Below are 17,447 nucleotides of genomic sequence, written 5' to 3' on the forward strand. Positions count from 1 at the left end.
CTCCTCCTTCTGTAGACTTGTAAGTTTGAGCTGCTACCAGATTCTTTTATTCAGTCTCTTGCTGTGATTTCATGAATGTAATTGGTACATTTTTTTACTGCCACCATGTTTTGGATGGTCCCTCTGATCTGTGATCTCGTGGAGTGGTTCTTATTATGGCTATGTGAAAGCTATCTCCCTTAGATTGTCCGTAGATTCACTCTGATACTTGATTAGCCCTTGTTTATTAGTACTCCATCGAAACAGGTTACATAGTCGGTATGTTGCTCCTGAACATGGTGTATTCCAGCCTCTCTCTCTCTTGCCTAACACATGACTGACTGACATCAGTGATACGTTATCATCTACGTCATACATTAGAGGTTGTGCTGGAATCTTTCAATGGCATCAAGATAGATAAGTCGCCGGGTCCGGATGGGATGTACCCCAGGTTACTGTGGGAGATGAGGGAAGAGATTGCAGAGCCTCTGGCGATGATCTTTGCGTCCTCGATGGAGACGGGAGAGGTGCCGGAGGATTGGAGGATTGCAGATGTGGTTCCTATTTTCAAGAAGGGGAATAGGGATAGCCCAGGAAATTACCAACCGGTGAGTCTAACCTCAGTGGTTGGTAAGCTGATGGAGAAGATCCTGAGGGACAAGATTTAAGAGCATTTAGAGAGGTTTAGTATGCTCAAGAATACTCAGCATGGCTTTGTCAAAGGCAGATCGTGCCTTACGAGCCTGGTGGAGTTCTTCGAAAATGTGACTAAACACTTTGATGAAGGGAAAGCGGTAGATGTGGTTTATATGGATTTTAGCAAGGCGTTCGATAAGGTCCCCCATGCAAGGCTTCTAGAAAATGTGAGAGGGCATGGGATCCAAGGGGCTGCTGCCCGGTGGATCCAGAACTGGCTTGCCCAAAGGAGGCAGAGAGTGTGTATAGATGGGTCCTTTACTAAATGGAGGTCGGTCACCAGTGGTGTGCCCCAGGGATCTGTTCTGGGACCCTTGCTCTTTGTCATTTTCATAAATGACCTGGATGAGGAAGTGGAGGGATAGGTTGGTAAGTTTGCCGACGACACGAAGGTTGGTGGGGTTGTGGATAGTCTGGAGGGATGTCAGAAGTTACAGAGGGACATAGATAGGATGCAAGACTGGGCGGAAAAGTGGCAGATGGACTTCAACCCAGATAAATGTGTAGTGGTCCATTTTGGCAGGTCAAATGCGATGAAGGAGTACAATATAAAGGGAAAGACTCTTAGTACTGTAGAGGATCAGAAGGACCTTGGGGTCCGGGTCCATGGGACTCTAAAATCGGCCCCGCAGGTGGAGGAGATGGTTAAGAAGGCGTATGGTGTGCTGGCCTTTATCAATCGAGAGATTGAGTTTAGGAGTCCGGGGATAATGATGCAGCTATATAAGACCCTCGTCAGACCCCACTTGGAGTACTGTGCTCAGTTCTGGTCGCCTCATTACAGGAAGGAGGTGGAAAAGATTGAAAGGGTGCAGAAGCGATTTACAAGGATGTTGCCTGGATTGAGTGGCATGCCTTATGAGGATAGGCTGAGGGAGCTCGGTCTTTTCTCCTTGGAGAGACGTAGGATGAGAGGAGACCAAATAGAGGTATATAAGATGTTGAGAGGCATAGATCGGGTGGACTCTCAGAGGCATTTTCCCAGGGTGGAAATGGCTGCTACGAGAGGACACAGGTTTAAGGTTCTGGGGTGTCGGTACAGGGGAAATGTTAGGGGGATGTTCTTCACACAGAGGGTGGTGGGCGAGTGGAATCGGCTGCCGTCAGTGGTGGTGGAGGCAAACTCAATAGGGTCTTTTAAGAGACTCCTGGATGAGTACATGGGACTTAATAGGATGGAGGGTTATAGGTGGGCCTAAAAGGTAGGGATATGTTCGGCACAACTTGTGGGGCCGAAGGGCCTGTTTTGTGCTGTAGTTTTCTATGTTTCTATGTTTCTATATCCATTCTGTTAAATTTTACACAACAATATCCAGCTTGTCTTTGTTGAAGTTAGGAATGTTCATAGAAATCATAGAAACCCTACAGTGCAGAAGGAGGCCATTCGGCCCATCTAGTCTGCACCAACCACAATCCCACCCAGGCCCCACCCCCCCATATTTACCCGCTAATCCCTCTAACCTACGCATCTCAGGACTCTAAGGGGCAATTTTTAACCTGGCCAATCAACCTAACCCGCACATCTTTGGACTGTGGGAGGAAACCGGAGCACCCGGAGGAAACCCACGCAGACACGAGGAGAATGTGCAAATTCCACACAGACAGTGACCCAAGCCGGGAATCGAACCCGGGTCCCTGGCGCTGTGAAGCAGCAGTGCTAACCACTGTGCTACCGTGCCACCCAGTTAATGTTAATATAGTCTCCTTCTCCCATCTACTGCTAAAAGGTCCACAAGCATTCCTGACTTGATGTTACAGAGCTGTAAAGCTTTAATTTGATCAATTGGTTTTCGAATCACAGAGCTATGTCAATAACGTGCTGCTTCCACTATTTAACTTGCATGTAGTCCTGTGCTCTGACTTCACCAGGTTGGTGCTGCTTCCGGCATGCTCTTGAATAAGGGCTGGTTGCTGGCTTGATATTGATGAAGGAGTGAGGGATATGTTGAGCCATGAGGTTTCAGATTGTGGTTGAATACAATTCTGGCGCTGGTGAGGACCCATGGTACCTCATGGATGCCCAGTTTCGGGCTGCTGGATCTGTTATTGACCTATCCCACTAAACATGGTGGCAGTAACACACATGATGGAGGCTGCCTTCAGTGTGAAGATGGGATTTCATCTCCCCAAGGACTGTGTGGCGGTCTCGCCTACAATGCTCTCTCGGACTTACGCATCTGCCCACTCATAAACCAATCCAAAAGCAATATTTAGGTCACTCACTAATGGTGGTTCTCTCACCACTTGCCACAAGCTGACGGCTCAAGGCTTGGTCAGCATTGGCAGTACCAGACCACTCCTGGTAAATGCAATTGAAGTTCCCCCCTGTGTCTTTATTACCCACCGTTCTGTATTTCACTGATTTCTCTCTCTCTCTGATGCAGGATGATAACATGTAAAGCCTTTGCTCAAGTGTTTCTCCTGGGCTGTACTTGGATTTTTGGATTTGTGAAGATTCCAGGAGACCCTGGTGTAATGAATAATATATTCTCCCTCGTCAACTCTTTCCAGGGCACCGTCATCTTCATCCTCCTTTGTGTGTTAAATCCAAAGGTATGGTTATGTACAAGAAAGGGTCAATTTTAATGAGACAATTATGTTAATGATGGTGTAAGCATGACATCAAGAGTCAGATGACCAAGAAGCTCCAGAACACCAAGGCCGGAATTCTCCAACCTGGCTGAGCGTCAAGTTCTCCATTCTCACTGGCAACAGAGAATCCCGGCCCAAGATGCAGAATAATCTGTGTCAAGAAACCCATGTGATTACCATCAGGTCTTTGTAAATAGTCCTAATAATTTGTTTAAAAAAGACTATGGCCGGAATTTTACCAGCCTGCCCACCACAGGGATCAGAGCAGATGAGGGGCGGAGCATAGGAAGGTCCATTGACCTTGGGTGGGATTTTCGGGACGAGCGAGGCCATGAAATCCCACCTGATGTAGCGACTATGACTTTGTTTATTTACAGAATAAACAAAACTTCTTCAAGACATGGTAACAAGATCGAAAAAGAACATTGTGTCAGTTGGTCACAATAGGTCAGCCACCCTCTTTGCAATCAAGGTCCATTCTCCCTTTTCCCTCCTGTCACATGAGATGTTAAACTGATGCGAAACTGTCCTCTGAGGAAGACCTAAATGATCCAATGACACTACTTCAAAGAAATGGAGAGCAGTTCTCCCTGGAGTCCTAGCCAATATTTTTCCCTCAATCAACACCACAAAAACGGATTATGTATCATTATCACGTCACTGTTTGCGGGAGCTTGCTCTGCACACATTGGCCACCATGTTTCCTACATTGTAACAATTACTACATATTAAAATGACACCATTGGCTGTAATGTGCTTTGGGTAGTCCTGATTTCATGACAGAGACATGCAAACATCTCCAATCTTTCTGAATGTTTCAGTATTAAAGTTGATATCTCACAGAATTGACCTATAATAGGCAGAGAAAATATAATTCATTGCATATGAACAAGGAGCAGGAGTGGACCATTCAGCCCCTCGAACCTGTTGCGCCATTTAATAGATGCGTGGCTCATCTGATAGGAACCAGAAATCTGCAACCCGCCTTTGACAATAAACTACCACCCCATTGCTTACCAAGAAGCTATCCACCTCTGCTTTCACAATATTTTAGTATTTGCAACTTTGCAACTTTGAGAGTCGCAAAGCCTCACAAGCCTCAGAGGGAACAAACTTTGTCTCATCCCCATCTTAAATGGCCGAGCCCCTATTTTTAAAATAGTGACAATGCAGGAAGTATCAGTCACAGGGCTTTGATCTGCATTATATAAAGAAATAAAGATTTACATGTTGCCCCATGTCTTTCACAATAGCAGGATAGCCCACAACATTTTCCAGCCTACACAGTATAGTCACATTCTTGGGCTAGATTTTCCTTTTGGGTCAGGGTCCAGCGGTTACAGTACATCACCCTTTCAGGAATGGCCACTTTCTGAAGGATTGACCAACGAATGACCAAAGGGCTCGCTGACATCTGATTAAGATTAGACTGTCGTCACTGGGGGCCCTCCAGCACTGAGAGGCTGCAGATAAGGGAAAAAGTGGGCATCTCAAGATGCCATTCAGATGCTTGCCATTAGATCTTCGAAAATGACCTGGAGGTCATTTGGGGATGATTGCAGCAATCCAGTATGCCACCATCCCACAGCAATCTTTCAGCCGTCACACCTCCAGTCACACACAACCCATCAATCTTCATAAATCCAGCCATAGGCAATATATAAATAAACTCTATTTAAATTGCATGTCATTTATGTCAAAAGCAGGTTCACTCTGAATATTATTCATATGACAAGTTCAGGTTCAGCATAAACTCCTAACCATTTGATTTTGGTCAGATATCGCTGGATTACTGACTCTGTGTTGCATTGTGAATTAAGGTGAGGGCTGAGTATCGAAAACAGTTTGCCAAGATGTGTAAGGCAAAGTGCACAAAGGCTTCATCGCAGGATGAAAACACAACGACTTCACCGCAGGATGAAAACACAACGACAGTCATGTTGGTAAGTGGAGCTTGGCTCTTATCTTACATCTAGACCTGTGAGGTGCAGCTATAAATGTTATGGGAATAGACTGGCAAAAAGTTAATCTTCAATGAGATAAAGTCAGAATGAGTTTATTCATTTCTGCAATGCAATTGTAATAAACTCAGAGAGTGATTTACAGTCTAACACAAACTATAAACTTCCCGTGACTGGACGGGGAGTGCACAATGATTTATTTTCTTGCAGCTTTTGGTCTCTTCTACCATTTTTTATCTCTCCCCCTCTCTCCCCCTTGTCTCCTGTCTTGTCAGTTCATATCTTCCTTTCTTCACCGCACAAATCTGATTGGGAAGCCCTCTTTCATCCTGGCCCTTATCCAATTAACCCCTCCTTCTCCCCAATCATTTTCAGACTCGTGGTGTTCATGTTTTTCTTGACTAAACAGGAATAGTTTCCGTGGATGCTGCTAACTGTACATATGTACGTAATGTCCTTTGTATTTCCCATTCTATCTCAAAGCTTTTACATCCCACAATTTCTTACCTTGTAGAGTCAGACATCTACATTCCATTCTTACTCGAGCAGTTTCACACGGACAACCTTCAAGGTCTCAGCTTTGTGTTACAGTAAGCAACAAAGCTTGAGATAATTTTCCCATGGTCACACCACTTTGGCATTGTTTTATACTGTGGCCTATTTCCTAGGTTTTCCCATTCTACCATACTACCAAGAACACTTCCTAATAAAGTCAGATATTAGTTTCTAGTAATAAAGTTAGATTTTAACAATCGGTATTTTGGTCAGTAACCTAATAATCTTACATTGTAGAGTTAAAGCAACGATGAAGCTGCCGTTCTCACTGTGATGGAGATCTAATGGATGAAGAAATGAAGACCGTCATCATCTTTGCTGCAGCGTCAGGAATTCTGCTATTGTTGTCCTTGGTCCCATGTGTGGTAGTTGTGGATTTGGACTTATAGATAAGGCTGGAGGCGATGCAATTAGTAAACTCTCTGTTTTATTTAACATGATGCTAACTATTTACAAGGTAGTCACAACACACTGCTCTACATGGAACTATCTCTCTCCTTGCTCGCTATCATGTGATGTTATGTCTTTGGCGATATAGACTGTGGGCGGGATTCTCTGGTCGCGTCCTACCCAAAACTGTAAATTCTCATCCAAGGTCAACAGACCTTGAAATGGAAATGCCAAATTTTCCAACCTGCCCGCTATGATTCCCATAATGGGCGGGACCGGAAAATTTACCCTGTATATTTACAAATTTAATCTTAACTTTTTATAATACAAGAATGCACTTTTCAAACATATCGGAACCATCCTGCACAAAGTATTTGGCAGTTACCATGGAAATGGGTTGTTCAGTCCAAGATGTGTTGCTGTTCCCCCTCCATGAGAAGAAATAATTCTAATTATATTTATCCGCTTTATTCTAAAGTTCCGACCAATCCATTAACTTCAGACATAATCTTAAATGATGCTGTCTTCTCCACCGCAAACATCAATCCTGGTAGTGAATCCCACAGACTCACAGCCTCAGTATGAAGAAGTTACTCCTGCCTCTATTTTAAATCTCTGTGTATTGGGTGGTACGGTGGCACAGTGGTTAGCACTGCTGCTTTCACAGCACCAGGGACCCGGGTTTGATTCCTGGCTTGGGCCACTGTCTGTGTGGAATTTGCATGTTTTTCCCGTGTCTGTGTGGGTTTCTTCCAGGTGCTCTGGTTTCCTCCCACAGTCTGAAAGACGTGCTGGTTAGGTGCAATGACCCAAACAGGGGCCGGGCTGTGGTGACTCGGGAATTTCACAGTAACTCCATTGCAGTATTAATGTAAGCCTTACTTGTGACTAATTAACTTTTAACCTCTCAACTGTTGGGAACAGCATCATTCTTTCTAATCTGTCCTTTCATAATTTCAATCATTTCGATCGTGTGAACATAGGAACAACAGGAGGCCATTCAGCCCATCAAACCTGCTCTGCCATTCGGTTAGATCATGATTGATGCTGCACCTCCACGCCACCTAGCCACCTTTTCTTTCATATTTCATCATATCCTTAGCTAACGACAATCTATTGAGCAGAGTATTGAAGATTTCAATTGTTCACCAGTATCTATCCACAGCCTTTGCTGTGTGTTACAACATCTCCCTGATTTTAGTCCTAAATGACTGAGTCCGAACTCACAACTCCTCAGAATCTGAAACAGTTCATGTTCTCATGCAGCAAGGTATGGATAACATTCAGGCTTGGCCTGATAAGTAGTAATAACATTCACACCACACTAATGGCAGGCAAATGCCATCTTCAATTGGAGGGAATCTAACCATCTCCCTTTGACATTTAATGACACGACCATTGCTGAACTCCCGCCAGCCCCTGTCATCAACATCCTGGGAGTTACCAGTAACCAGAAACTGAACCGGACCAGCCACGTAAATACTGTGGATACAAAAACAAATCAGAGACTGGGAATTCTGCAGTGAGTAACTCACCTCCTGACTCCCCAAGGCCTGTCCACCATCTACAAGGCATAAGTAGTTTGATTGAATACTCTCCACTGGCCTGGATGAGCTCAGCTCCAGCAACACTCAAGAATCTTGGCATCATCCAAAACAAAGCAGCCACATTTAATTAGCACATCCAGAGACACAAAGTACTTCAGTTTGATGCCCTATCTGAAAAATGGCAGTACTTCGCTCGCTTAGCACTGCAATGGTCTGTTAGCTTCGACTTTGAGCTTAGGAGTAGGTAAAACCTTTCCAATTCAGAGGTGAGAGTGAGAGTCTTAGTTAATTACAGGAACCTTGGTTAATATCTTTCACTTTCCAATATATCACAGGCCCACTTGCAATCTACTTAAACTTTGCAACGCAATGGAATAAATTCTCCACCATAGCTGCAGTTGGAAATTATAGAACAGATTTAACAATAATAAATAGGAAGAAATCGGACAGAGAGCACATGATGATATATTGTTTAATAACTTAATAAACAGGAGGTAGCCACCTTAAAAGGACATCTGACAGTGAGACTAAACCTCACAATAATGCTGGGTTGCAGATCCAGACTATATTTTATATAGCCCTTTCTGTTCAATGTTCCATGAGGTGTCATCTTGATGGTGAGATGGAGCAACTCTGCCTGAGATAGAAGCTTCGATCTGTTCCAAAACTCAATCAGAAATGTCTCGTCCACATCCTGCAGGACATCAAAGCAATGGGGCCAAGCTTCTCAGATACCATCTCCAGGGTGGCGATCTAGATGCAGTCTGGACACCTAGTCCAAATATCACACGTTGCTCACAACTCAGGAACAGGAGTAGGCCATTTAGCCCATCGAGGCTGCTCTATCATTCAATACGATCATGGCTGATCAGATACTTCAATGCATTTTACCTACACTATCCCCATAACCCTTTACGCTATTGTTCATCAGAAATCTATCAATTTCTCCTTAAACATACTCAATGACTGAGCCTCCACAGCCCTCTGGAGTAAAGAATTGCAAAGATTCGCGATCCTCTCGGTCCGAAGTGGCTTCCCCCTTATTTTGAAATTGTGTTCCCCGGTTGTAGACTCCCCATTCATCTCACCTGCATCTACCCTGTCTTTTCCTTTAAATATTTTCTAGATTTCAATGAGATCACCTCTCATTCTTCAAAACTCGAGAGAATACAAGCCTAGTTTGCCCAATCTCTCTTCATAAGACAATCCTGTCATCCCCAGAACATGTCTGAAAACCACTGTTGCACTCCCTCTCTGGCAATAATAAAGGGGACCAAAACTGCACACAGTACTCCTGATGCAGTCTATCCAAGCTTATATACAATTGAAGCAAGACCTCACTGCTGCTGTACTGAAATCCACTTGCAATAAAGGCTAACATTCCATTAGCCTTCCGAATAGCTTGCTACACCTGCATTTGCATTTAGCTTTGAGTGACTTATGGACAAGGGCTTAGATAAATATTGAATTTACAACAAAGACACAGGCCATTCGGCCCAACCAGTCAATGCTCCTCCCACTCTATACATTTAACCTCACACTATCAGCATTTCCTCTCTTCCTCATGTGTTCATCTAGCTTTCTCTTAAAAGCACCTGTACGATTCACTTCAACTACTGCTTGTGCAAACTGCTCACTGAGTAAAGAAGTTAATTCCCTCTTGAACTTTTGAAAGAAAGCAGGTTAACACGTGTATGATTTAAAGACCTTGATTTTAATTCTGTCTCGTTTCTGCCTGGAATGGAAGGGCCAGTTAAAATGGAGTGGAGGAGAGGGGATTTAACTACTCTACCTCACTCCAATCTTACTGACTGCAGTTTTAATTTGTTGGCTGGGGCCACTTGTCCTACTTTACAGCAGCAACAATACTTCAAAAATGAATCCATTGGCTGTAAAGTGCTTTGTGATGATCATTAAAGTTGCTTTAGAAACCAAAGTTATTTAACAGTGAACATATTAACTAAAGTTGTCAATTAACACAGAACACCTCTTGGCAGAGTTCGATCGGGGTGTATGTACCTAATAATTGTAGAAAAATGATTAAAAATTATATTCACCACCATTAATCCACTGGACTAATAATCCAGAGGATCGGACTAATGATCAGAGACAAGTTCAAATCCCAATACTGCAGATGTGAAAATTAAACTCAGGTAATTAAGGAAATCTGGAATAGAAATCTAGGCCGGAATCCTTCAGCCTCGCCTGTGGCTGGGATTCTCCGGTCCCGCTGCAGTGAATAGAGATTTGGCTGAGCGCCAAATTTTCCATTCTCGCTGGCAGTGGGGACGGGGCGTATGACATCGGAGAATTCCGACCCTGAAACTACCGGATCGTCATTGAAATCCATCTGGTTCATCAATGCCCATTCGGGAAGGAAACCTGCCATCCTTACCTGGTCTGGCCACACATGAGACCAGACCCACAGCAGTGCAACTGACTGTTAACTGGCTTAGCAAATCATTGTATCAAAGCGATGACAAGGATTAAATAGAATGGACCACGTGGCGTCAGCCCTGATCACGACAAAGGCGTTCCCCAGCCCAGTTCGCCCACAAATTCCCTGTGGGATATTCATCTTCACCTCCTCTGGAAATCCCCACTGTCACAGTCAGTTTTCAGCCAACTCCATTCACTCCAATTGATGTCAAGGAACAGCAGAACCCAGTAGAAAAATCCATTCACATCACTGCTGCAAAGTGAATGGACTTCCTCATCCATCAGTTCAATGTCGCACAGCGGGTGAGGTAAGAGCAGTTTCATCATTGCTCTGAGCTCTACAACAAAATGGAAATAAACTCTTATGATTGCATTTGGTCAGTTGCTTCAAGTCTATCACAAAGCTGCAGCACAGGATTTGACTGGGCGAGGAAACGATGCAATGTTCTGAGGGCTCAGTCGAATTCATTAGAGCCATGCAGACCAGAATGGTCCCCGTTTCAAATCTGGTCTTTGCTAAGCTAACTGGGCACTGCAATTACCTTCAGGCCTCTTGTGCAGCGACACTTGTTGGCAACACATGAGGACAAGGTTGAGCTCGGTTGTGATGCCCTCTGTGGTCGAACAGCTGTCATTATGAAAGTGCCGCTTGGGGGACATAAATAAGTTCTCGGGTGGTGACGGCATCAAGTCAACCGCTATTCTCCTCCCCATCATCTCCTTAGTTTCAATAGAGCAATCTTAAGCGAAGCATAAACTGCGCTACAGTGCCTATTCACGCTGCTGCTTGAGTTGAATTTCTAAAATATTGATCTTAGGCCATTGACACCAACTTGCAATATCAGCTGAGCAATACAAAATCAAAGGATGTGGCTTGGCCAACTGCACAAGGAAGAGCATTGACTATTCTGCCCGTCAGTGGAACGTGAATACACATCAATCAAAACCCACTTACCGTCTTTGACATGTTTGTGGATATATTCCTGGGTGGAACCGTCCTCTTTGCCTTGAACTTTGTGGAAAACCATTTCTGGCACTGGGCCCTCACCTTAAGTTAAGATATAACATGCAGTCAGTCATCCCAGAGTGTTTCAAATCTCACACCGAATCTTATCACCTTAAAGGGCGGCGCTGCTAACTCATCGCACCAGGGATCCGGGTTCGATTCCCGGCTTGGGTCACTGTCTGTGTGGAGATTGCACATTCTCCCCGAGTCTGCGTGGGTTACCTCCGGATGCTCCGGTTTCCTCCCACAGTCCAAAGATATGTGGGTTAGGTGGATCGGCCGCACTAAATTGCCCCTTAGTTTCAGGGGGACTAGCTCGGGTAAATGCATGGGGCTGTGGGGATAGGGCCAGGGTGGGATTGTGGTCGGTGCAGACTTGATGGGCCGAATGGCCTCCTTCTACACTGTCGTATTCTATGATTATTGGTCAGAATTAACCAGCTCTTGGTATAAATTGTGTGTCACATAACTATAGCCACCGTTATATAATAGCAGGACTGTGACTCATACTTTCTGTGATGAATTCAGCCTGATGGGTCGAAGGGCCTGTTCCCGTGCTGTACTGCTCTTTGTTCTTTGAATTACACCATCTCCGCTTTATTGAAATATTCCTCTCAGAATCTGACTTTACGATGGAATGTGTTCAGAAAGGTTCGGAATGCTCGTATGAAATAGCAGCTAAACCTTCTGGGCACATTCATTACCGACTATGACTTACAGAAAGAAAGAACATTCTGCAAGGTCCCAGTAATTGAGGCCGGCATGAGGAAATGGGGAATTGGGAGACAGCACTGAGAAATGGGCTCTTTTCTCTCGAAAAGAGAAACTAAGAGATGACCCGATAGATCTTTAAAATGGTGAAGGTGTCTGATGGGTAGGTATGGAGCAGATGTTTCCACTTGTGAAGGTGTCCAAAAGTAGAAGTTTTCAATATAAAATAGTCACAAATAAATCAGGAGAGATATACTCAGAGAATGGAACTCGCTACCATTCGGAGCAGTTGAAGTGAATAGCAGCACCGACAGCATCTTTCAAACCTGCGACCACCAGAAGAGCAAGGGCCACAAGCGCATGGGGACTACCACTACCTGCAAGTTCCCCTCCAAGCCACTCATCATCCTGACTTGGAAATATATCGGACATTCCTTCGCTGTCGCTGGGTCAAATTCTTGGAACTCCCTCCCTAACAGTATTGTGGGTGGACCTACAAGAGCTGCAGCAGTTGAAGAAGGCAGCTCACCCATCACCTTCTCATGGGCTTGGGTAACAAATGCTGGCCTAGCCAGCTAGCTAGCCAACAGCCCATGAAAGAATATTAAAAGAAAATACAGGCAATCTAGATAAACACGTGAGCGAGAGGAAGGAAAAGAAGATTATGTTGTCCAGGCAGGTAGTGGGGAGGAAATTTGTGGGGAACAGGGGGTTATGAAGCGGGTTAACAGGGGGTTGGAGTTTAAGAGCCGTGGGGTTATGCTGCAACTGTACAGGACCTTGGTGAGACCACATTTGGAATATTGTGTGCAGTTCTGGTAACCTCACTATAAGAAGGATGTGGAAGCGCTGGAAAGAGTGCAAAGGAGATTTACCAGGATGCTGCCTGGCTTGGAGGGTAGGTCTTATGAGGAAAGGCTGAGGGAGCTAGGGCTGTTCTCTCTGGAGCGGAGGAGGTTGAGGGGAGACGTAATAGAGGTTTATAAAACGATGAAGGGGATAGATAGAGTGAACGTTCAAAGACTATTTCCTCGGGTGGATGGAGCTATTACAAGGGGGCATAACTATAGAGTTCATGGTGGGAGATATAGGAAGGATGTCCGAGGTAGGTTCTTTACTCAGAGAGTGATTGGGGTGTGGAATGGACTGCCTGCAGTGATAGTGGAGTCAGACACTTTAGGAACATTTAAGCGGTTATTGGATAGGCACATGGAGCACACCAGGATGATAGGGAGTGGGATAGCTTGATCTTGGTTTCAGATAAAGCTCGGCACAACATCGTGGGCCGAAGGGCCTGTTCTGTGCTGTACTGTTCTATGTTCTATGTTCTATATACATCGGTATGGATCTGCAAGACAAAATGGCCTATGTGTTATAAACTTGATGTAATATTATAATCCTTACCTTGGAATTTAACACACAGAGGATGATGAAGATGAAGGTGCCCTGGAAACTGTTGATGATGGTGAATAGATAGGCCATCACCACCATTTCCTCCTTAAAGTGGAACAAGCCAAGAATCCAACTACAGCCCAGGACAAACACCTGCGCAATGGCTTTAAACGCCAACATCCTGCAGTGAAGAGAGATCGGTGAGATACAGAACTGGCTGCCATGCTTCGTATTGTGTCTGCAATTTTAGATCACATTGTATATACGCTACTATTTCATGACTTATTCGCGCACTGATTTGTCATCTAGAGTCAAAACAGCCAACACGGCACAGGGGACATTCGGCCCATCCACTGCTGTGACGGATCAATTTCAAAGGCCCTGAGCCTTTGGGTAGAGTTGCCAACACTCACTGAACATATTCCCGTCAGCTCTGTCAGCTGACCTAGAATCTCAGGATTTCTACAGCGCTGAAGGAGGCCATTCAGCCCACCATGTCTTTCCGGCTCTCTGAATAGCAACTCACTTAGTGCCATTCTCCTGCCTTCCCCCCGTGACCCTGCACATTCTTCCTTTTCAGATAATGGTCTCAGGCTGTGCATTCCAGACCCTGACCACTCGCTGCGATAAAAACATTTTCTATCGCTTTTGCTTCTCTTGCCAATTACTTTAAGTCTATGCCCTCTTGCTCTTGATCCTTTCACAAGTGGGAATAGTCTCTCCCTATCTACTCTGTCCAAGCCCCTTATGATTTTGAATGCCTCCATCAAAACTCTTGTCAACCTTCTTTTTCTCCAAGGAAAACAGTTAACTCTCCAATCTATCTTCATAAAGTTCCTCATCCCCGGAACCATTCTCTTCTAGCCATGTGACATGTGAACATATGAAAAAGAAGCAGAAATAGGCCATTTGGTCCTTCGCGCCTGCTCCACCATTCAATAAGATCATGGCTGATACGTGTGCGTTGAGTTCCACATTCCAATCTACCCCAGATAACCTTTGATTCCCTTGCCCAACGAGGCATCTGGTCACATGACACCTGAGCCCAGTTTGATTGAATTTAATTATAAACTAATGAAAGGAATAAAAATTGACACTTAAACTTGATGCAATTAAATATTCTATTTAATTATCTGTGCCAAGATTTCCATCATTAGTTAATTCATTCATTCATTTGGTCTCTGCTCAAAGGTAGGTCCCTGGTTCATTGTTTGCTTGCTTCACCCTGAGCTGCTTTTGTCAGTGCTGGGGTACCATTGCCTTCCACTCCCAAGAGCAGGGCAAGGAGGCAGGTCCCAAGTCTACCATCAGCCAGAATGAGAATTGAACTGTGCTGTGGTTATTCTGCACCACACACTCACCATCTAGCCTACCGAGCTAACTGGCCCCAGTCACCTAGCAAAGTTTCAATATTGATAGGTTATGGAATCAAGTTCCATTCCATTGTTTTGACTTCCCAGTAGACCCGGCAGTAGGAATGCTATTTTAGTTCAAACTGTTAGGCCACTTCCGCCCGACTCACATTAAGCCCTTGTGCTTGCTGACCTCCGGTCCCACTGAAGCAATGTTTTGATTTTATAAGACTCATACTTCCATGGCCTCACCCCTCTCTACTATCTACTCCTCCAGCCCTAAAACTCTCTGAGATATCTGTTTCCTCCAATTCCGGCCCCTTGAGAACCACCACTAGCCATTGAGGGCCATTCCTTCAGTTGCCTAGGCCCTAAGCCCTGGAATATCGTACCTAGCCCTCACTGCCTCTCCAATCTCTTTCACACTTTAAGACACCTTAAAACCTAGCTCTTTGATCACTTTTTTGGTTATCTGTTCTAATATCTTCTTCAGTGCCTTGGTGTCAAGATTTATTTGATAATGCTCCTGTGAAGTATCTTGAGATGTTGTACTGCACTAAAGGCACTATATAAATGTAGCTTCTTGTTGCATCACTAACGGTCGCATGGATGACAAGATCTTAGAGCTCATCAGCAAGGATGCATTGACTGTCGATAACACTCCAGCTATAGGTTTAAGACCCATGAGGTCCTATAACCTCCACTCGGTTGCAGCACAGATGGGTTTGAATGAGGTTTCGGGTGCCCTGTAACTTTGTACACTAATTTTGATAAGCTTGGTCCAACTCCCAGGACAATAAGTAACCCAGGTGCTATCTGAGTGTGACCAGCATCAGTTACATCTCCCTCTTTCTCCCTTTCCTGGATCTGGCTTTAATCTCAATATCTTCCTCAGAGAACAGTGAACCAGCCAGGGATCTCCAGCCGAACACTACCTGGTGATTCCTGCCCCAAGTGCCCAGGACTGGTACTTCCCACAGTCGAAAAGCTTGCTGCCTGTGAATAATGAATGGCCACTTGGGTGAGGTATCTGGCACTGACCACCGCAGAATTGTACCTTGCCAGGGAACGATTCCTTAAGCAGAGTGGGTGAGGCAGTAAAACTCTTCAAAATAAAGTCTGGCGATCTTGGTGAAACTCACTTAGTGTCTTGAAGCTTTGATACTGCAACGTCACGTTTGGAAACTGCATTCCTCAAAGTCCAGAGTGTTATGAGGAACAGAAACGTGTTGATCTGTTGATAGATTGGAAATGTAAGGTGAATTGAGCGAGCCTGCACTCCCGAAGGATCACTGCCCTAAACCAGAGCCCGGGGTGGTGCGAGAGAGAAAAAAAGAGAGAACTGCAACCTGACAGAACAGGTTCTCCAGCCCACATGGCCTAAAGCCTGGCACCAGCTGCAATCGGTGCAGTCCAGGAACTGATTGGCAGTGCCATCCTGGCACCTGGGCAATGCCCAGCAGGCACATTGGCACTCCCCACCGGGGGTGGGGCCTATGGGGCGGGGCCTATGGGGGGCCAGCATGAAGCGGGGGGCCGATCGGGGAAGGAGGGCCCACTACGTGCTCTGCAAAGGGATCGGATCGGGGGAGGGGGAGCCCAATCAGTCTGAGAGACGAGGGGTGGGGGGGGGGGGGGGGTAGGTGCCCATGTGTTGTGTGGCATGCGATCGGTCGTGGGTCCCCACAATTGCGGCGGGGGGGGGGGGGGGAGTTGGTTGAGCTCTCTGTCTGTCAGACACCTGCAGTTGCTACTGAGCATGTGCACAATCAGAGGTTTGCACATGCGCAGTAGCTCCCTCCACAGGCTGGCTGGCAAATTATGCCCACCCGACTGCCGGCAGCAGCTAGAAGTGGTCTAGGCAATTTTTTCAGTGACTAAGTGCATACGATTGGGCATGAAACCTCACCCAAAAAACAGATCAGGAACTCTCCCATTTTCAAGCTAGATGGACACTTAGAATCAATCTCATAAAATTCTACCCGTACGGAAATATCAAGACAGATCGCCTAAAGCTTGGTCAAAGAGCTGGATGTTAACCAGTGTGTTAAAGGAGAAGTGAGGGGAGGAGAGTTTAGAGAGAGATTTAGGCAGCTGGAATGATAGAAATCGGGATCAGTGAACAGGCCAGGACTGAAGGAATGCAAAGGTTGTGGAGGCTTGTAGAGTTCAAAGGTAGTATAGACATCAGGGAGTCCATGGAGATATTTGAGCACGGGATAAGAACTTTTTGGCAGACCAGCAACCAATGTATTAGCAAGTGTAAGGGTGGTGGTAAAGAACAGGACTTGGGGTGTGAATTGGGATGTAAGCACTGGTGTGTTAAAAGAGCTCAATCTACGGACGGTAGAAGGTGTGACGCCAGCCAGGAGAAAATTGGAATAGCCATGCCTAGGGAGAACAAAGGCGTGAGTGAAGGTAGCAGCAGGGAGGTTGAGAAAGGGGCCTCAGAAGAAGGATGACCTTCATTGTATGTTTGAACCATAATGGCCGACTAAAATGAACTACAACAGCACAATTTCAATGTGGATAATATAGAAATTTACCCCAATTATCACGCACACAGGCCCCAAGAAGCTCCAAATGAATCTTCTATGCATTTGTAGCCAGCAGCTGGAGTTTAACAGAAGATTTATGATTAAAGTTCAGGATGCATTGAATTCTCAGCAGATGCAACATTGTGACCCAGGTAACCAGTCTGCCAATTAACCAGGCTCATACAGAGCATAAGTGCTGGCAAGACCTAGTTGGGTTGAATGGCCCATTTCTGCTGCATTTTGACCCATGCTCTGCCACTAATTTAGCAAAGAGAGTAGCAGGGCACACT

The 17,447-nt window shown here is 45.3% G+C and overlaps 2 protein-coding genes across 7 annotated transcripts in view; one reads left to right on the forward strand and one right to left on the reverse strand.

The window, feature by feature from the left end:
- The window catches only part of LOC144507672 (adhesion G protein-coupled receptor E3-like), an 80,245-nt gene extending 71,384 nt beyond the window's left edge, over positions 1-8,861 (forward strand). For 5 of the 6 annotated variants that reach the window (XM_078234836.1, XM_078234835.1, XM_078234838.1 and 2 more), the window contains 3 exons: positions 3,060-3,228; positions 5,088-5,210; positions 6,021-8,861. In XM_078234836.1, coding sequence (XP_078090962.1) covers positions 3,060-3,228; positions 5,088-5,210; positions 6,021-6,026 — 298 coding nt within the window. In that variant the 3' untranslated portion in view covers positions 6,027-8,861. Of the gene's footprint in view, positions 1-3,059; positions 3,229-3,644; positions 4,017-5,087; positions 5,211-6,020 lie in introns of those variants that run through there. The other variant, XM_078234839.1, reaches the window with a different exon arrangement.
- LOC144507619 (adhesion G protein-coupled receptor E3-like) overlaps positions 8,177-17,447 on the reverse strand; it is a 54,081-nt gene continuing 44,810 nt past the window's right edge. Inside the window, 5 exon segments of the mRNA XM_078234773.1 lie at positions 8,177-10,497; positions 11,115-11,207; positions 13,281-13,449; positions 15,763-15,854; positions 17,167-17,233. Coding sequence (XP_078090899.1) covers positions 10,483-10,497; positions 11,115-11,207; positions 13,281-13,449; positions 15,763-15,854; positions 17,167-17,233 — 436 coding nt within the window. The 3' untranslated portion in view covers positions 8,177-10,482.

The sequence above is a fragment of the Mustelus asterias genome, chromosome 19 (genome assembly GCF_964213995.1).
Source record: "Mustelus asterias chromosome 19, sMusAst1.hap1.1, whole genome shotgun sequence".
In the NCBI taxonomy this organism is placed as follows: Eukaryota; Metazoa; Chordata; class Chondrichthyes; order Carcharhiniformes; family Triakidae; genus Mustelus; species Mustelus asterias.